This window comes from Dama dama, chromosome 17, assembly GCF_033118175.1.
Source record: "Dama dama isolate Ldn47 chromosome 17, ASM3311817v1, whole genome shotgun sequence".
In the NCBI taxonomy this organism is placed as follows: Eukaryota; Metazoa; Chordata; class Mammalia; order Artiodactyla; family Cervidae; genus Dama; species Dama dama.
Window position 1 is genome coordinate 45,791,320 of NC_083697.1, and position 21,679 is coordinate 45,812,998.

Consider the following 21,679-nt stretch of genomic DNA (forward strand, 5'->3'; position numbering starts at 1 on the left):
GGTTGGGACGATCCCCTGGAGAAGGGAATGACTACTCACTCCAGTATTCTTGCCTGGAGAGTCCCATGGACAGAGGAGCCTGGTAGGCAACAGTCTTGGGATCACAGAGTTGGACACGATTGAGCATGTTCACAGTTTCACATTCTATCTCAGAAGGATGTTCACCCTTTCTTTATTCCATCCCTCAGATGTGTGGAGTGATCTCTTTGTGTAAATAATTCTCATTTCAGGTGCAATCTCTCAGATGTAATTTGGGGAACACATGTACACCCGTGGTGGATTCATGTCAATGTATGGCAAAAGCACTACAATATTGTAAAATAATTAGCTTCCAATTAAAATAAATAAATTTATATTAAGAAATAAATAAAATGCAAAAAATAATAAAAAAATAAAAGCTAAGTAACTTCTAAAGAGTTGTAACTGCAGAAATGTTCCTTCTCCCATAGATCTCCTGTCCTTCCTAGTCCCCTGCCTCACCCGTTCTTCCCTCAAGTCTCTACCCTCATCACATCCTCAGGTCCCATCAGTTCACATGCCTGCCTGCCCGCTGGCCTTGCTCTGACTCTTCTTCCTTGCACTTTAGCACCACCCAGAGACCAAGATCTCTACAGTTTAGAAAATCCCATAAGAAAAACTTGATGTGTTTAGTAATTATAAAATTTATTGAAATAAAGGCCTATAACATAGTAGAGCTATAAACATTTTATTTGCTTTTATTTTTTCTTTTTGAAATACAAAATGTGCACATTGAGTTTACACAAGCACGCGATGGCCAAGTTCAGTGTACATGTATTGTACTACTCTCCATCTCTACACTGGTGATAGTAGGGCAGCTTTCCACATCCTATGTCTACACCAGAATAGATACCTGATTTAGTGTTGCAGAGACAGTTGCAAATTTCCACCTACTCTAGCCTCTTGATCTTGGTGATATTTCTGCAAAACAAGGAAGGTGTGTGTATCTTTAGTAATACTGTGGCAGCTTTACAATTTTGGCTTAAGGTCATTAAAAATAATCTGAATGATTGGAGTTTTATGATGAGCTAAATCATAATACAATCCAGAGGAGTCGCTTAGCATTTATATTCATTTTCTACTAAATTTGGGTATTCTAGTGCTTAATATAATGGAATCAGTGGTGCTTTCAAAGTGAATTCTTGCTGTTTGTACCTAGTAGGCATTGGGGTAGCCAAGATTTCTTTGTCCCTGAATGGCACATAATGTAAAGTTGCCAGGAGGGAGTCAGAATGGAATAGGCCTTGAACGTGGTTAAGAATGAACTTGCTAAGCCTTGCCATGGACTAGAGGACAGATGTCCTGACCCTTTTCATAAGCCTGTGGACATCCTTGCTTTGTTTCACACCTTCTTGGACTTCCGCTTAGTGACAGAAAACAGTCAACTTATAGGATTGAACAAATCCAAAATTACATATATCATGTAGGCCTTGGCTATAATGTGTATTATGAAAAATTGAGAAGTGCTTATTAAATAAGCTGTATTAGGCATATGCTGACATCTGGTGATAAACTAATTTGTTTCACGTTATAAAAAATGCCAGATGAATGTCTTAACAGAAGGCAGCAAATCCAGAGAAACTGGGACTATGTGTGTGTGTTTGTTTTTATTTTTCCAATTATAGTAATCTTGTTTACTTAAAGTATAACTGGAATTACAGTATTCAAACATGGAAACTAATAGCTGGAAATTAAGTACAGATGCTAGTATTTAGAAAACCATTTAAAATCCTGGGGCTGAATACATACACGTGAGTAGCAAAAAACACTGATATTTTAAAATCACCAATAATGTGAAAGCTTCAATAATCACATGGCTAAAGAATGAATAAAACTATATGCCAGATTCTATTCCTTTTGAATATTCACAGGGTATGAAATGACTTAGAACATCCCATGGACTCAGTGGCATTATGAAAAGGATGCAGATTTATAAATGGAAAACTCAAATCTTTTGGGGGTTGCTTTATATTAAAACAAAGCTTGTTTGCATAATATGCCTCATTGTAAAGCTGAGCAATCTATGCTAAAAGTGGTAGCTCCAGCTTTGTGTGATAGAATCTTTCACGTTTGTCTGTTTGAGGATGTATTTAACAAGTTAAATCACATTTTCGAAGAGCTGCATGGAGCGCATGATGTTTTCGTCCTGTAAGGGAGAAACAGTGGCATTAAATTCACCATATCTGTAAAGGAAAGTGCACTATTTTGCCCCTAAGGATCCCCAACCCCCACCAACCTCCTGTGCCAAATGTTCAAATACTGTGTCTGCAAATGTAAGTACGCTTCTATCCATTTTCCATGCTGATATGTGGAGAACCCGTTTTATGTTTTGCTGAGTCCACTAGGCTTTAAAGACCTATTTAACTCTGACTTGGTGTTAAGGGAGGATATTTCTCCAATTGGAATGCCAGTACGGAAACTGGAGAGGTAGCACAGAGCGTATCCAAAGTGAGCAATCCAGACTGCCATATCTGGTCATCAGAGGCCAAATCACAGGGACTTGTACAAATGGAAGGAGACAGAGTTTGTGTGTGAGCTAAGAGTCCACTTCATGAAGATTGGAAGTTGGGATTTAGGAGATGGGCTGGCAGTAATTACAGCTGTCCTTCTGAGTCTATTAGAGATAAATCTCCGTGACCTTTAGGGACATTTAAAAATGAATGGTCTCTCAATGCCAGGGAAAGGATTGTTTGGAAGAAACCATTGACCAGTATCTGCAGTTTAGTTCGTTCCTTTGAAACTTAAGGGGACAGACTGGGCATGATGGGGTACTTGGAGATTGTGACCATTTATAGTAATGGAAAATGGTAGCAGAACTGATGACATGCTCTTCCGGAAGCCAAACAACACCTCCATTAGCAGATTGATGTCACCAAGTTAATTCAGAGAGACCATGACATTGAAATATGAGTTGAAAAACAAGTAGGCATCAGGAAAGGGAAAGTATATCAGTTTGAAAATAATGAGAAAGAGTAAAACACCAGCAAACTTTTGTCTCTAAAATTATTTTTAAAACTCTTAATTGTTCTACCCACATAGGAAGTCAAATAATTCTAGGTGTCTGCCACCAGATGGTAGAGGACTGCATGGACTTTCCCTCAGGGAGGATTTTCTGCTGTTTAATCTTGTGACTGAACTATTTTGTTCAGCCAAAGACATCTTGTTCACATACACTGAAGCAACAGTGTTTATATTAGAGATTGGATATAAATTTGGTCAGTGATACACTGTTGGCCATACTGGAATCCTAAATCTCTGGAGGATATGATAGACAAGATATACATTATATTCTAGTTCTGGGGAAACAGCAATTCAAATCTCACATATGTTTTGTCCTCAATGATGAATATTCCAAAGTATTTGAAGAGCAAAAACACACTCGTACAACCATCTCTCCAGGGCTTCCCTCATGGCCTGCCTCAGGGTGTGTTGACTAATAGAATGTGTAAATCAGTGATTGTTTTCAGCGGTAAGCTTGTTGCATCTCAGTTGTGTAGAAGCGATGATTTTAGGCATATGACCTTTACACTTAGCTCAGTTAGTGGTGGCTAGCTGACAGTGCTCAGTCCAGCTGTTAAGAAAGCAAAAGGGATAGTTCTTTTGCTATCATTACTTACTTTTTGACAACTTTCGATGAATTCATCTATGGTAACGACTCCATCTTTGTTTTTGTCCATTTTCTGTTAGGGAATTACAGAACAAAAAACTTTACTCAGACATACCCCTCAATACCCTCACTCCTGAACTGAACAAGCTGAAGCAGATGAAAAGAAAGCCCAGCTGCTTATTTTATGAGGAGAAACTGCTTCTAGTAGTTTCTTGGTGATAAGACTCATATAAGGCTGACAGATTTTAGGCTGTTGCCTTTTTAATAGAATGTGGTGCAGATCTAGAGTCTCTCTGTTCTAGTAAAACCCTACCCTCCAGCTACCATAGAGTTCAGGCAATTTGACTTATAGAACCTTGATTTTCTCATCTGTAACATGGGGCTAATGAGGATATAAATAACCTCATAGAGTCTTAATGAGAAATGAATGAAAACAAACATCCCAAAACATATGAGACATGGCAATTGCTTGCTTATCTTAGTGTTCTATTGAGGATATGGTGAATGAGTTCAGTAAGTGGAATTATCAATATTATGATAAATTCAAAACCAAAATTGCTAAATTAATAATGGTACTATTCCATAATTGAATGGTAAATATTCTATAGTTTTGTCACTTTCAGTAAAAAATTATTTTCCTTTACATTCTTTTGAATTGTCATGATGCTTTGCAAACATCAGGAAATTTGCTTTTAATTTCATTCTCTCTCTATTGCATTCCTACCTGGAAAAATGTTTCAACATGTTGTCTGGGAGCATCTTCTTTGAGGACAGGATATGTACATTTACCCATCATATCATATATTGCTTTCATTATATCAAGCATTTCCTGAAAAGGAAAAGGCAGTTACGTGAGGCCACAAATGATGTGAAAAGAAACCACTCTGAGAAGCCTTGACAGGTTATTCCTACTCAGTTTCAAAGTTTTAATTTTTTGTTGATTCTTCATTAAATATCTTGGTTGTCCCAGAGGAATAGCCTTATGCCTTAAAAATAGCAGAATCAGAATGTAAGAATCAAGTCTGATCTTGGTTTCAAGATGAAGTAAATTCCTGTATATCTAACATGATCAGAAAACACCCTGGTGTAATATTTGGGCTTCCATACAACTTCACACAGGCTATCTTTGCATTATAGGCTTATTATATATTTTATATGTTGACTATCAATTTCCATTTACTGAGGATAAAATATATTCCACATCATGAGAATTATACTAAAACTAACTGATAAGTCTCAGAGCTTATTAGGGTTTTCCATGTGTTTTTCCTATTGTGACTTTAAAGTCATATGTGGATTAGTCAAAATATTATGCTGGAAATGCTTTGATGTTTTAATTTTTATTAAAACCAAATCTAGTTTTTGATTTGTGATTTCCAGTCTTAGTGAAAAAAAAAATCTAGTTGACATAGACATTCAGTTTTATTGTTCATACTTGTTTTCTTCTTTTCGAAGTTTCCACATAAGAATCTGGATTAAGCATGTAATATACTTCTACTTTTGACAGTATTCAATTCCATTTTAAATGATAAAATTTGTAGTTTGTAAACCATAGGTGAACCCCTATGGTTTGAGTGGAAGATTGTTTAATATAGCATTCATGAGATGTGTAAGATATAAGTGGTAAGAACAGCACGTTTGTGTTAAACACAGAAAAGACCAAGAGATACCTAATATCCTGGAGACATCTGAGTACTACTAAATGTTTGTTGTATACCAAACATACAAGAGGCAGTAAGTATCCAGGAGACATGCTCAATGTACCTGAATACTTAATACTCATGAGGTCTTAATTCAGCCACCCATTCATGAGATCCATTCTGGCCCATGTGTCCTCTGCTCAACAAATACAAAACCCATGGACATTGATCAGGTTAATTGTTACATTATAACTGTGGTCAGGTGAACTTGTCCCTGTATCTTGGACAGAGCTAGTCAATGTTTGTCCCAGGAGACCTTCTATTTGAGGAGCCTCATGCTCAAAACACAACTCTGGGGAAAGCTAGTGAGAGAAAGAACATGTAGACATTGAATCACATCCAGGATTCAGGTAATATGGTCCTTCAACCTACCTTCACTCTATCCTCAATTTGTTATCTTATCCCATCCTTCCCCACTTACTTCTCATTTGTTTTAAATTAGTTATCAGCCGTTTGATATGCACATCCTATTTTGGTCTGTGAGCCTTTTTCCTTAGATTAGCCCACCTGGAAATGTATTTGAAACCCTACTGTTGCCTTAGGTCACTTCCCACATAATACAGGTCACTACATAATTCACACAATGTTAAAATTGCCTCTGTTCCCATGTGGACAATATTATATGGGAGAAAAAGAGGTTACAGGCCAAATATTCTAACATGGTTTGGATATATTTTCTTCCAATCTCATTCCAACCACTCTCTTTATTCCATGTATAGTGTTTATTAAAATGCTATTAGAAATCAATATGTAATCCTGTGTTTTATAATAACTTTGGAGATTAACAATAAGCTATTTCTACCCATTCCAAATTTTTCATCAGTATATTTCTCTACCACCACAGAAAATATGTTAGATTCCTAAAAAGGTGATTTTAGAATGATAATTGCAATCATTTAGCATTTCAAGTTAAAAAATGAAAATGGTCCAAAGGCTAGCTGTGTTGGTGAGGCATTTCTTACTTCTTTAGTGATGTAGCCATCTTTATTTATGTCGTACAAATTAAACGCCCAGTTGAGTTTTTCTTGTACTGTCCCCCGAAGCAAAATAGAAAGACCCTTGATGAAATCCTAAAAAGAAATAAAAATACAATTTGATATAGAATTTCTAAATAAAAACAAACTCTAATAAAATTCTTTGTCAAATGGTACAAGTAAAGCTTTCAGACCTCTGGATTTGGAACCATTTACTTAGCAAAATGGTTCATGAATTCCTGATCATCTTTTCCCAGCATTCTTTGTGGGCATAAACACCCCTTAGGTTTAACATTTCACTTTTTAAAAAATAACTATATTTATTTATGTATTTATTTTCCTTGCGTGAGTCTTCCTTGCTGCACATGCTTTTCTCTACTAGTGGCAAGTGGGCCTACTCCTTGTTACAGCGCGCAGGCTTCTCATTGCAGTGGCTTCTCTTGTGTCTCTAGGGCACAGAGGCTTCAGTAGTTGGGGTTCCTGGGCTCTGGAGCACAGGTTCAATAGCTGTGGCTCACTGGTTTAGTTGCTCCAAGACATATGGGATCTACCCAGGCCAGGGATCGATCCTGTGTCTCCTGCATTGACAGGCAGATTCTTTACCACTGAGCCACCAGGGAAGCCCAACATTCTCATTTTCTAATTGAAAACTGTGACTTAAGTCAATCGGAAATTGTGTCAAAACAGACACCCAAAAGCAAGACCCATAAGCAAGTGTTTAAGTGGTCTTACTTCCTACTACAAGTGCATAATCTTTTACTGAAAAGAATCTAATGACAATGTATCTTTTAAAATACAAGCACATACATAACACGCTTCCCATGGATAAGATTGGTTAACAAGAGATGTGGATTGTCTTTAAGATATGGGCCAAGTGAAGCCTTTACTTAGAAATCAAGTTGTGGGCAATGGCTAAGAGCACAGAGCTAGAAGCCGGGCAGCCTGAATTCAGATTCCAGCTGTATCACCTGATAACTGTTCTCTCAGACAACTTGACATCCTTTAATCTCAGTTTTCATGAGTGGAGATTACCGTATCTAACTTCTCAAAAATTTTTATGAGGATTAAAAGAATTAAGCTGCTTATAACTGTGTGGCAAGGACAGTGGCTATGTATTTGTCAAGTAAATGGAACCCTCAGTCAACTTCAAGGTTAGGCAGGTTTGATTGAATTGCAGACAATCCAGATTAACTCTGTCAAGTTCACATATACTTGTTGCTCAGCTGGCAGGGTTAACATCACAATATGGTGGATTCTGAGTTCACATGGAATTGACAATCCGTTGTCAGGTAGGAATGAAAGAGCAGAAGGGAATTCCAGGAGTGGACTCTGGGCAAAGTTGTAGTCTTGCTCTACATTTTTACATTCCAACATTTTGTACTTGTTTTCCTGTCTCAACTTCTTTACAATTTTTTTTTAAAGATGGGTGACATTCATGTAATTAAAAATGTAAAAATATATAAGAAGTTTCATGAAAAATCTTCCAATTCTGGACCCCATCCACCCTATTTCTTTCCTCTAGCCAACTGACATTAGTACCTTCTACTTTTGAAGAATTTTTATGCATATACAAGTATAAGACATATTTATTTAAGTATCTATTTCTTCTCCTTTTACAAAAATGATAGTATAACAGGCTGCTTTGTGTGTGTGTGTGTGTGTGTTTTAAAAACTTAGCAATAAAACTTGGAAATAATTCCTGTCTTTTTCATCATTGCATACATATGAATAAACCATAATTTATTTAGCCAATATCCTATGGATGAATTATTAAAGATTTCCAGTCTTATTATAAAGAAAGCTACAGAGTGACTTTATATATACATAATATATATACTGAATAAGTATATCTGCAGTTCCTAGAGGTGGAACCTCTCGGTCAAAAGATTTGAACATTGATAAATGTTATATACTTATTTTCAAATTGCCCCTCCAATTCTCTTTTCAAAATCTATGCATAAGAAAATTATAGCTTGTCAATACTATATGGATTACAGTTCTGATCTTTCTCAATCTTGTAGATTAATATTTCTGTCTCAGGTTACTAAAATTTGTATTCATTAGGTGAATAAATTTGAGCAGTTTTTGGAAATGTCTTGATTTATAGAAACTCTTCACGTATTAGTAAAACTATCCCTGGTCTGGAATATATCTTCACATATTTTGTTTCCCAGTTTGTCATTTCTTTCTTTTTATTACACTGATTCTCTGTTGAGTAGGCATCTTTTGGTTTTTATATTCTAGAATTTGTCAGCCTTTTACTTCATGTCTCTTTGTTTATGTCATATTCACCATAAGTTTTAGAGCCTTAGGTAGAGCTGGGGTTCAATTCTGGTTCTGCCACTCATTAACTGTATGACTTTGGGCAAATCACTTAACATCTCTTAAGTCTGGAACTCCTCATCTCTAACATGTGGCAAGTAATACAGGCCTTTATTTTTTTATCCGCAACTCACCACTCCCATCCAACAATATTTTTTATAAACTGAAAAAGAAGAACCTTTATTGGGAAGATAGGGGTGGTGGTGAATTTTGGTGCCAGAACTCATTTAATGCCAAAATCTGAACTGAAATGACATGAAACTATTCTAGCGTCTATTTATCTGTTTATCACTAATCACCTATTATGTGTTATCAATCACTTTAATCAAAAGACATTAAATCCTACTTTAATATTTCCAAGTCATAGTAGCTTGACACAATATAAGCTTATTTATCACTCACATGCAGTGAAATATGAGTGAGGATGGTGTTCTGTTCTGTGCAGTCATAACAGAGATCCAGGATTCTTTGCTCCAAGGCAAACTGAAATATGTAACCTCACGGTCTCCACAGATGGGAAGAGAGAGGAGCTGTGGTCACTCCCACCACTTCAACCACTCCCATTGGTTGAAATTCAGTCTTGGCCCCACCTATCTGGGAAGGAGGAGAGGCTGGGAATATGGACTGATCATGTGATCTTAAAGCAGAATGCATGGACTTTGGATCAGTAGCACTCTCTGCTACATTTATTGTTGAGACAGCAAGGAGATCTAACCAGTCAAACCTAAAAGAAATAAACCCTGAAAATTCATTGGCAGGAATGACGCCAAAGTTGACACTCCAATACTTTGGCCACCTGATGCGGAGAGTCTTCTCATTGGAAAAGACCCTGATGCTGGGAAAGGTTGAAGGGAGGAGGAGAAGGGGATGACAGAGGATGAGATGGTTGGATGGCACCACTGACTCAATGGACATGAGTTTGAGCAAACTCCAGAAGATGGCTGGCGTGTTGCAGTCCACAGGGTTGCAAAGAGTCAGACATATCTTAGCAACTGAACAAAAATAGTTTTACTGTACAAATGTTACACAGTTGATTATAGCATACTGCAGATCCTGCAGGAGACATTAATAATAAAGAGTATATGCACAGTGTTATGTGTCTAAAATCTGCAAGACTCTGAATGACAAATTCAGCTGGCTGTAAGGAATTCGGGTGAGGGACTGGGAATCTATATGTGCCTTGTTGGCCGGGCTGGATGAAGCACAAGCTGGAATCAAGATTGCTGGGAGAAATACCAATAACCTCAGATGCGCAGATGACACCACCCTTATGGCAGGAAGTGAAGAGGAACTAAAACGCCTCTTGATGAAAGTGAAAGAGGAGCGTGAAAAAGTTGGCTTAAAACTCAACATTCAAAAAACAAAGATCACGGCATCCGGTCCCATCACATCATGGCAAATAGATGGGGAAACAATGGAAACAGTGACAGACTATTTTTTTGGGCTCCAAAATAACTGCAGATGGTGATTGCAGCCATGAAATTAAAAGATGCTTGCTCCTTGGAAAAAAAGTTATGACCAACCTAGACAGCATGTTAAAAAGCAGAGACATTACTTTGCCAACAAAGGTCCATCTGGTCAAAGCTATGGTTTTTCTAGTAGTCATGTATGGATGTGAGAGTTGGACTATAAAGAAAACTGAGTGCCAAAGAACTGATGCTTTTGAACTTTGGTGTTGGAGAAGACTCTTGAGAGTCCCTTGGACAGCACGAATAGACTGCAGTCTATTCTAAAGGAAATCAGTCCTGAATATTTATTGGAAGGACTGATGCTGAAGCTGAAACTCCAATACTTTGGCCACCTGATGCAAAGAACTGACTCATTGGAAAAGACCGTGATACTGCGAAAGATTGAAGGCAGGAGGAGAAGAGGATAACAGAGGATGGGATGGTTGGATGGCATCACCAACTCGATGGACATGAGTTTGAGCAAGCTTCAGGAGTTGGTGATGGATAGGGAAGCCTGGTGTGTTGCAGTCCATGGGGGTCTCAAAAAGTAGGATATGACTGAGTGACTGAAAAGAACTGAACTGGCAGGATAGCACAATTGCTAAGAGATGTATGCTGGGCCAGACTGCTTGAGTTTGAATCCTGACTCTCCTACTTTCTAGCTGTGTGACCTTGGGAAGGTTGCTTTAGTTCTCTGTGAATCTCTTTCCTAATTTGCTAAAATGACAATAATCATACCTATGAAGAATAAGTTACTATGTGTAATTCATTCATCATAATGCCTGACTCAGAAAGAGTGCTAAACACGTCAGCTAGTCTTATTGTATGTAGGTATTATTAATACTATTTTTAATGTTATTTTCACATACTTAGTACAGTGACTGACACAAAATAAGTGCTTGTTTTATAATCAGATGCAGAACTATTTCTCACAGCATTGCAGACAGAGTGATCATCTGGTCCGTGCTTAAATGTGTTCATTGTAAGATCACTGAGTAATAAAATGACCAGTGTCATTCTTAACTGGCTTCGTTGGAAAAACTTTCCTTTGTAGTACCTGCTGTGGTTAATATCTAATAAATGTTGAGCACATATTTGGTTCCAGGCACTCAGCCAAGCCCTTCAGTGACATCACTTTGTCATCCTATTATCCTATGAAGTAGCTTTGTTTGCTGGTGTTTCACAGAAAGGAACACTAAGGCTCAGAGGATCTCACAGGGTCTCAACCACTTGATGGCAAAGGGATTTTTAGCTCCAGTCATATCTGGCCCAAGACAGGGCCCCTCCTGTCTTATACACTCCACCCTTTGGGTTTAAGCAAATTAAGTAGAAAACTTCCATTTCCCTTTATCTTGCATCAGGATTGTTTCTGCTGTACCTCCCAGGATCTACTGCCAGTCAAAATATGTTCATTTCTTAATCATTTCTACTTTCTAGAGACTTTTCACGTAGCTATTCAATTTAGAAAAATAACTACAATAGCCTAGTTTTAAATTTGATTTTGATTTAACATTTATTAATTCATCCATTAGTTTGTCTCTAAAAAGACATTTTTTACCAACATGCTTATAGTATATAGTCATTACAACTAATTTCCCAAATTATCATCAGCATTCATCACAATTACTATGATGAATATTACATAAATATTATAATAGCAACATTAGGCATGGTCTCATATCATTAACACCAGACTAAATTTACATGTGAAATTGGATACAATGTGCTATGAGTAATTGATGGTACATTTCTAATATGTAAGTAATTTTAAGTAATGAAATCACTAGCAGTCTTTGCCTTACTCCTACCCTAGCTATGAAAGATTTTATTAGGTGAACTGGAACGTTTGATTTCTATGTTATGGCTAAACTAAGGCCGTGCTGGAATTAATCTTGTTGGTAAAGTGCAGCAAACACTAATACAATATTGGTACAGGTGATCATCGGCTGCCAAAGTGGAAGACATGTGACAGGGGACGGGTACCTATGATAGACTCACGTCTTCTTCACTAACTGCTGTTGTCGCATCGGGGTCAATCCATGGACCACTGCTGGCTTCTTGGTCCACACCTTTGCTGAGCCGCTGCCAGCTTCTCCTCTTATTTAGTCAGTGATTTTTCTTGGTTACGTTGTGAGATGACTCACGGAGTTTCCTGGCCCAGAATCATCATTTCAGTAGCGTTCAACCTGTGTGAGCATCTAGTGTGTGAGGAGGTACTCTGCTCACTCTGCCCCAGGGCCACGGACTGAATGACCTCTCAGGAGTTTGTGCCCCCTTTTGTCATCCTGGCGCCTCAAAGTGTTGAGATGTTAGTGTGCCAATTTAATTTTTATATCTCCTGAGCTTGTCACCTCCTTCTCTCCAATGCCTTCACTGTAGATCCAGCTGACATCAGCCCCTGTCTGAACTCTGGGGATAAAGAGCTGCTAATTGGACTTTTTGTTTCTAGGAACATACCTTAACTTCCCTGCTGAAAATTCTTCAATTCTTATCTTGCTCCTCACCTCCTGCAGTTCAGCCTCCTTGGCATCCTGCCTCAGATGTGTGGAGATCTGCCCTTGGCCTCCTTACCCAGCTTTCCTGTCACTCTCCCCCTTTTGCGTTTCATCTTCTAGGTGACTTAAATGTTTTCTCTTCATTTCCAGGCCTCCGCCTCACTCCCCTCTGCTCCCCATCCTGAGCCCTTATCCTCTTTAGCAGCTTCTGCTTGTCCTTCAGACCGAGTTGCTCAGGTCCATGGGCGGGCTTCTCTGATACAGCCCACTAGTACCCTTCCCTGTTGATTCCACACCATCATCTGCTTTCCTTTATTCTGACACTCACTGAAATTTCTGTTCATGTGCAAGATGCACTCTTCCCAATTTTAAAAAATGCATACCTTCTAAATTGTCTGGTTCCCATGACACATATTAACAATTCTGCACACAATTCCAGTGTGTGAGTGGGGATTTCCTCACTCCAACACCAGATGTAATCAAGTAATCTCCAACACCAGATGTCTTACAATTCAACTGACTTCTGATACTTTCTTCCTGGAGATAGAGCCAGATTCTACATGACAGCCCCTTCCTGGCCCCCAACTTCAGATGCTACTGCACTATAGGTTGTCACCCATGCTTCTAACCAATGGGCTACAGATTGGAATTTCCAACAAACCTTTACTTGGCTTCAAGTCATTTGCTAGAGCAGCTCACAGAACTTCCAGAAACATATACTTGCTAGATTACCAGTTTTTAAATAAAAGGATATTTAAAAGAGCTATTAATAAAATTCCTAGATAGCTTACCAAGACTGAATCATGAAGAAATAGAAAGTATGAACAGATATATAACTAGGAAATTGATTCAGTAATCACAGACATCCCCAAAGAGACAAGCCTAGCAGCAGATGGCTTCACTGGTGAATTCTGCCAAATATTTAAAGAACGAACACCAACCCTTTTCAAACTGTTCCAAAAAATTGATGTGGAAGAAACACTTCCAAATTAGGCCAGCCTTACCCTGGTGCCAAAGCCAGACAAAAAATCAAAAGAAAATTACAGGCCAATATTCCTGATACGCACAGATGCAAAAATCCTCAACAAAACACTAGCAAACCAAATCCAAGAGCACATTACAATGATCATACTCCATGACAAAGTAGAATTTATCCCTGGGGATGGAAAGGTGAATCAATACATAAAAATCAAGTAATATAATATTCCATATTGACAGAATTAAGGATACACATCTTATCATCTCAATAGATGCAGAAAAAACGTTTGACAAGTTCAATACCCTTTCAAGATATATACTGCCAACAAACTGGAAATAGAAGGAAAGTATGGAGAAGGAAATGGCAACCCACTTCAGTAATCTTGCCTGGAGAATTCCATGAACAGAGGACCCTGACAGGCTATAGTCCATGGGGTTGCAAAGAGTCAGGCATGACTGAGCAACTATCACTCACTCACCTCAGCAAAGGCAATATATGAAAAGGCCACAGCTAACATCACACTCAGTGGAGAAAATGGAAAACTTTTTCTCTAGTATTAGCAGCAAGACAAAGATGTTCACTCTTGTTGAGTATTCTTAATACAACAATATTAAAGAAATAAAAGGCTCAAAAAGCAAAAAAAAATATTATACCACCAAAGTCAAATTTTCACCCTAACAGCACTAAATCCCTTTCAGTGTATCCAAAGTCAAAGCATTATTAAAAACACACACACACACACACACACACAAACCCTAAGACTTACCTCAAAACTTACTGCTCCATTGTGGTCCGTATCAAATGCATTGAACAGAAAATGCGCATATGTTGTAGAGTCTGAAATGTTGGAAATAAAATAATGGTAAGTTAGCATTTCAATATCCTACAAAAGACTGAGATAGCATGTCCAAGCCTCTTTTACTCAGGAGAATATACTTTGACTTGTGGTTTCTTTGCTTTCTTCCTAGCAGCCCGTCCTCTCTCAGTAGAGGGTTGTAATCTGAGGTTTATAGGCGTGAGTTACCTATAGAGACCAATGGTGACAGAAGCTCTCTAAGTTTCTGGATGGAATTTTTCAGAATACACAGGAGTCTTTGGTGATGCTACTGACACTGGGATGACTAATGTTACCTTAGGTGGGTGTGAGGCTTAAGCGAGACAAATATAGACATTGATTAGTGCTTGGCAGGGACTATCTCTAAAAGAAGTGAAATAAGAAAATACTAATAATGAGACACAGATGAATTGCTGTTACTGGTGGTATAATTATTAGTTCATCATTTTACAACCCAGATAAGGATACTGGGATTCAGAGAAGTTGAAAAACTTGCCCAAAGCTACATAGTCCATTAGCAGTAGAGTGAAACGTCACTTAAGTCTTTCTGACCAGAACGCCATGCTAGCCCATAGCCAGTAAGGCTGCCTGATGAAGTAGAAACGAGTGATTTAGGAAGTTTCTGTGGCCATGTTTAAATGGATTGTGTGGTCCTAAAGTTTCCCAGTTGCAAGCAGTGGGGCGCTCTTTTTTGCCTGGGTCCTGGGTGGGATTGAGGCTCTGGGCAATGGTAGACTGCTTGTCCTAGGGTCACACAATGCCTAAGGACACTGAAGTTCTCTGAAATCCAGCACTTCCTCTGAATATGCTTCTAGTATGTTATTTCCCTCTAATTTTCTTTCCTTCCTCTTCCCTTTTTTCCTTTGTCTCCCTAATCTCTGAACTTTCTCCCTTTTATTTGAAAAGTATTATATATATATATATATATTTTATTGTTTTCTTTCCTTAGTGCACAATTTTCATTTTTAAGTCCCTTTGTGCTTGACCCTTGATCAAATTTATGTGATTATTTTAAATGTTTCATCTCATGGGTTCTAGCCTTTTATCTTAACCTTTTTTATATTAAAAAATAGTAACCTTTTAGATCATTGGCTCTAGCCTTTTATCTTTTGTTTAAAATCGCATCTATTTCTATTTTATAACTTTTATCCTTTATTTTTATTGGGATTTAACAAAACTTCTGTTCGCCTTTTACTTTATGAATTGCTCTTTGAAGGCTGTCAAGAGACTAAGCCATAGAAGCAGTAGAGAATTGCTCTTTCCAGATAAAGGAGATCAGAAGTTGTGCAGACTCCTCTCCTACGTTGCAGGCATCCATGGCTTTTGTGGGCATTGTTTTTCCTGACTGCTTCACCCTGCTGGTTAACTCTCTTGAAGGCCATGTATTTCATGAGGTAAACCATACACTCAATTTCTCAAAATAATGGTGACATTGTGTTTCATCTCTTACCTTTAAATTTGATATGGTGGTTTAGTCACTAAGTCACGTCCAATTCTTGCGACCCCATGGACTGTAGCCTGCCAGGCTCCTCTGTCCATGGGATTCTCCAGGCAAGAATATTGGAATGGTTTTCCATTTCCTTCTCCAAAATATATGAGGAGCCACTTATCTTTAAACATATGAATTAATATGTTTTCAATGAACCAAACAGACACCACAACTGGACCTAAGTAGTACGTGAAAGGACTCTAAGTAGAGTGGATGTCCATCTGGTGTTGACGAGTTGCAGGGAGAAACCCTTTTGGGTGTGGAGCCAGGATTTTAATTGCAATCAATTTAATGCAATTGTTGGGAAGTTCCATTAGAATTATCAAGAATTGTCAGGCTATTTTTTTTTTTTAATTTACGAACATGTTCTGCTCTCAGCAATATTTTACATAGACTTCTTGAACTATTTAGTGCCCTATGGAGATATGAGTTGATAGATGGAATGTTATACTTATCTTTGGGGTTAAAAAAAAGGGATTTTGCCTATTTTAAATGAGCTCATTAAGCAGATATTTTGTTACTTTATATAGTCAGGGTAAGTGCCTTTACCTTAGCAAGCAGAACTCACCATGAATATAAGGCTCAGAACAAACAATACTGGCAACTTTTAAAAATTTAAAATGCCAAGATAACATAGGCATATAATAATTACCATTCTTTTCAGATGGGGTTGTTTGGTTTAAACCTTGATCTATGGGACCCACACTCTCAGGGTTTGCCCTAATGTGGTTCAGAGGGCATCCCATTCCTCTAAATGTATCTTGGCAAGTTTCCTGGAAGTGAAGCCAGTTTTCCAGCCTAGATGGGAGATACCAGGCGGAGAGATGGTATCATCTCTCAGATGGCCCGAATTTGAATCTCAGCTCAACCAACTATTAATCATGTGGCCATAGCAAATTGTTTAACCTCTCTGTAACTCAGTTTCCTCACCTACACAATGATAACAATGTGTATGCCATAGAGTTGTCATGAAGACATTAAATGAGATACTACATTCAAGTTCTTAGAACAGTCTTAGGCAAATGTTAAATGTTCACTAAATATCAGTTATCATTGTTATTCTTTCATAGACTAGTCACTCTCACTTGAACCACCTCAAATAAATGTGATATTTGTTTTTACAGATTTAATATATTCCATCTGAAAAAGTTCCTATTGTGTGTGTGTGTGTGTGTGTGTGCGTGTGTGTGTGTGTGCATGTGTGTGTATGAAATCTCTATTGTGAAAGGGTCTGAACTAATTTAATGGAACTTCACGCTTCAGTTTTCCCTGGTGACTCAGATGGTAAAGAATCTACCTGTAATGCAGGAGACACAAATTCAATCCCTGGGTCAAGAAGACCCCCTGGAGGAGGGAATAGCTACTCATTCTTGTATTCTTGCCTGGAGAATTCCATGGACTGCAATGGAGATACATTTGCGAGCTACAGTACAGGGGGTCGCAAAGAGTCAGACATAACTGTGTGACTAACACTTCATGCTCAGTGAAGACTAGTATCATTATGTCATGAAAAGCATTGAGGTTCTGACAAAGCTTGAAGTTCTTCAGCAGGCATTTGAAGATAGTGAAAGTTTTTAAAGAAGGAGAATGATGCTGCTAGCTTTAATGGGGTGAGAGGAAAGAGCTAAGGCATTGGAAGTGTCTGCTGGGCATAGAAATGGATTCTGCAGAGAAAAAGGAAACTGTCCACAAAAGGATCTCAGTCTGATTTCATCTGACTATCTTCTTAAATACTCAGTAAACATCTGCTAAAAGGATGAGTAACTGGCATTCTGCAGTCTAGATTTCAGTACAGTTTGGGGTTCAAAATATGTAACAATGGTCTTTGTTCTTCCTGTGTGACCTGACATGTCTCCTCTGACCACAACTCCCTCCAAACAATGAAAAGTTACTGAATTTCCTATGCTGACTTTGTTCAGTTTCTCATACTTTTACTTATGAAGCTGAAATTTAAATGTTGAAATTTTACAGATGGGGACAAAATTGATGGAGTCTCAGACTAGATCTTCCATACCATTTAGCTATTTATCTACATTTAACAAAAGTGGAAAATGGGTGTAGGTAATGTTAGGGATAGTAGCTGTGGTCAGCTAGTTAGCCAATGGTAGAGTCAGTGATGAAATCAAGACATTTCAACACTTACTCTTATAAATACAGGATATTAGGGAATTCCCTGGTGGTCCACTGGATAGGATTTCAGGCTTTCACTGCTGAAGGGCTGGGTTCAATCCCTGCGGGAAATGAAGACCCTGGAAGTCATGTGGCACAGCCCCCCCCCCCACCAAAAATAAAAGAAAGAATGTTAGACTAGAAAGAAAACTTGAGGATTCTTCTGTTCCACATTTGGTAAATGAACAACCTGAGGCCCAGAGAAATAAACTGTTTAAGTCACACATCTTGGCGCTGGCAAAGTCTATCCATAAACTCAGGACTCTTGACTTAGTCTAGTGCCTTTAACTCAACTATGCCCAGACAACAGTGATAATATCAACTAATCCCTTGGTTGGAAAGGCCACTGATACATATATTTCAGAATATTTGAACAAATGCACTTGGTTATCATGTTCCAGGTCTGCGGGTTAAAATCAATCTGGTTGATTTCTTTCTTCCCGCCACCATCCCCTACTCGCACCTGAATTCATTCACACGATACAGAGTTAGTTCAATGCATTTGGATATACAATTCAAGGCACTGTGACTGCAGTAAGGAGGGTTCACTTCCTACATGAGTGGTAGTTTCTGTTCACTATGTCCCCTGTAAAGCACCCTGAAAATTCCTAGAAATAGAAGTGTATTCAGTGGATGTAGTCATTTGGGAAAAAGTACTTAAATCTTTATGTCCATAAAACTCATCTAAATGCCTCAAGTGCCTTACACATGGATGTTCAATAAATACTTGTTTAGATTCTTCTGATTGAAACTCATTCCTTCAATAACTGTTGATCAGGTGCCTCATATAGTCAAAGTAAGTGCAAAATTCCTACAACACAAGCAGGGGTAAACCAGGAGACTGTAAGTTTCATGAGCTTTAAAAATGCCTTAAGAGCTCCTAAGCTAAGGCTTCCCTGTAGGAGGCATTGGAAAACATTGCTGCAATGATATAGGTAATGCGGTTTCCTCTTGGCTTGTTTTATAGGAGACATACTTTATCCCCTACAAACAGGAAGCCTCTGTTCAGTTCAGCTGTGCTGATATCCAGAACTCCAAACAAGTTGTGCTTGGTAAACCATCCTGCTAAGCCGTAGAGAAAACTCAAGAGCCTGACACAGTATAAACTGCAGGAGATTCTGGCAATAAGACAAAGTCTCTTTCTGGAGGAAATGGTGAGACATTGTGATTTATGGTCCCATCATTGCTACGACTCCTAATGAGAGACATCTGTTGCTTTCAGGCCATCAGACTAAATAAACGACTTCATAAAAGTGTGAGGATGTCCTAACAGGGATTTGACTGCCACCAGAAAATACATTCTTTCTTAGGACATTTTCTCTTTTCTAGCGGCACTGCAAGATACAATTTGCATGCATGATATTAATTTTTAAAATTGCAAGTCATCATTCTTTAAAATATTTCATTTTCTTCAGTAATGCTGGATGCTTTTAGATTTATGCATTCAATTAACATGAATATTCAAAGGATTTTTAAGAGTACAAAAGTGATTTTTCCGCAAATCCCTTTGGATTTTGTAACAAGATTCCCTTGCAAATGATTATGCTTAAGTAGACGTTCTCTAATGTTGAAATGTTATTTTTCAGATACAGATACATTTTTAATGTGAAGTTGTATCCAATTTGTAGTATGTAATAACTTTCATTTGAGATAATCAAAAAATAGCTAAAAGATTTCCATTTGTGCTAAGGGCTTTGATATTAATGCCTATAAATACATTGGCAGACAGTTTATAGTAAACATCATTCTTTTAAAAAATTCCATGGTTTTTAATAATTTAGAAATATTTATTAAACAAATGTATTCTAAATTCATTATTAATGCAGACAATAGACCTATTACAAGCCTGGCATCAGACCCAATACCTGTCTGTGGGTGGTTAGTAACAAGACGGGCTGGGGGGAGTTGTCACCCATGACATATGCAAATTCATGTAATAATGGGTCACTGCTTGTTTTCTCAGAATTTTTATTAAATTCTTTGAAAAGTCCATTTTAAGGGAGAATTTCTATTTTGATAATCCATGCACAAAATTGTCTTTAACCTACTGAAATACATAAAGCCAAAAGTGAATTGAGTTTTTGTATGAAATAATTAATATTCAAGTGTTGTATCCATTAAAAATGCCTTTGCAGGTATCACCCCATGATGAGGTAGATGTCATTCACTTATCCACATATTCACTCTTTTTTGCAGTATTAGCATGACTATTTGTCCCTCGGTATTCCATGACCTGTGGATATAGCAGTGAGCAAAACAGAAAAAAAATTCCGTTCCCTTGGAGATGACATTTTAGTGGAAAAAGAGACAGTAAACAACAACAAAAATAAATAAATTATACATTATTAGATGCTCTTGAGAACTAAAGAGAAAGCTAAAGCAGGAAAACGGCATGGGGGATGTTTAAGGGGTTGAGGTTTAAGCCAGGGTGACCAGAGGAAGCCTCACCGAGAAGGTGGCATTTGAATGAAAGCAGAGGTGATGAGATATTGAGATGGATGTTTAGGAGAAGGGGGATTCCAGACAGAGAGAAAAATGAATTCAAAGGCCCAGAGGCAGGACTTCCCTGGTGGTCCAGTGGTTAGGGCTCTGCCCTTCCACTGCTGGGGGTACGGGTTTGATCTCTGGAGGGGGTGGGGAATAAGATCCCATATGCTGGTGCAGTGCAGTCAAAATTTTTTTTTTTAATAATAATGAAAAAAATGCTCAGAAACAACAAAAGGACTGGTGTGCTGGAGGAAGGGCAAGAGGCCAGGGAGGCTGGAATGAGGTGAGCAAAAGGGAGGGTTGGTGAAGGACGAGGCAGAGAGAGAACAGGAGACGGTGACTGTGGCTTTTGCTCTGAGTGGGTGGAAGATTCTGGGCAGAGCAGTGATGCAACCTATATTTTACCAGGATAACTCTGGCTCATGTGAGAATAAACGATGGTGGGGGAGTAAGAAAGAGGGGATCAGCGAGACTACCTTGGAGAACACTGCAGTGATTTGGGCATCAGATGACAGTGAATCTTTTAAGTGGGAAAGAAGTAAAAAGATGATGGCTGGGAAATGGATGGATTTCTGTGCGCCTTGGTTTCCACGTGTATGGATAGGGAGAATCGGAGCTAGCGTTGTTGGGAGGTGATGGGTAACACAGGTCAGGGCCAGACAGGTATTAGATGCCTGATGCTCAGGTTCGGTTTATCTGGACTGATTCTTTTTCATGTCCTCCCTGTCATTCAGCTGGTCTAATTGGGCCTACATTGTGTTCTCATAATATTATGCTGCTAACTCCCGTCTTCACGTTTACTTTTCATGCTGGCACTGCCCACACGCAGCACGAGGCTCTACCATTCTCTGGGGCAGGCTCTCTCCCCTGGCGTCATCGACACCCAACACACGGCTGGAAACAGGCAAGGTGGCGGGACAAGTTGGAGCTGGGCATCCTGCCGAGTGAGCAAAGGGGAGGCTGCAAGTTCCACTGGCAAATGTAGCTCTTCACTCTTCTCTAGTAGGTACACATTGTCATTATGCTCTCTTTGTTTTCTTCCCAGTTAAAATAATGTCTAGAGTGGTACTGATTTTCTTAGATGCGGGGGAGAGGGATGATAGTGAAGAGTTTCTGAAAGAGAGAGGAAGAGCAGAAAGGAGCAGCAGAGAGCCTA

At 38.5% G+C, this 21,679-nt stretch overlaps 1 protein-coding gene across 2 annotated transcripts in view; it reads right to left on the reverse strand.

The window, feature by feature from the left end:
• Positions 1 to 751: 751 nt before the first annotated feature.
• Positions 752 to 21,679, reverse strand: part of KCNIP4 (potassium voltage-gated channel interacting protein 4) — a 550,334-nt gene continuing 529,406 nt past the window's right edge. For both annotated transcript variants that reach the window (XM_061164773.1, XM_061164772.1), the window contains exons 4-8: positions 14,310 to 14,380; positions 6,288 to 6,395; positions 4,350 to 4,454; positions 3,636 to 3,698; positions 752 to 2,164 (exon numbers count right to left, since the gene is read on the reverse strand). In XM_061164773.1, the coding sequence (XP_061020756.1) occupies positions 2,117 to 2,164; positions 3,636 to 3,698; positions 4,350 to 4,454; positions 6,288 to 6,395; positions 14,310 to 14,380 (395 nt within the window). In that variant the 3' untranslated portion in view covers positions 752 to 2,116. The remainder of the gene's footprint in view (positions 2,165 to 3,635; positions 3,699 to 4,349; positions 4,455 to 6,287; positions 6,396 to 14,309; positions 14,381 to 21,679) is intronic.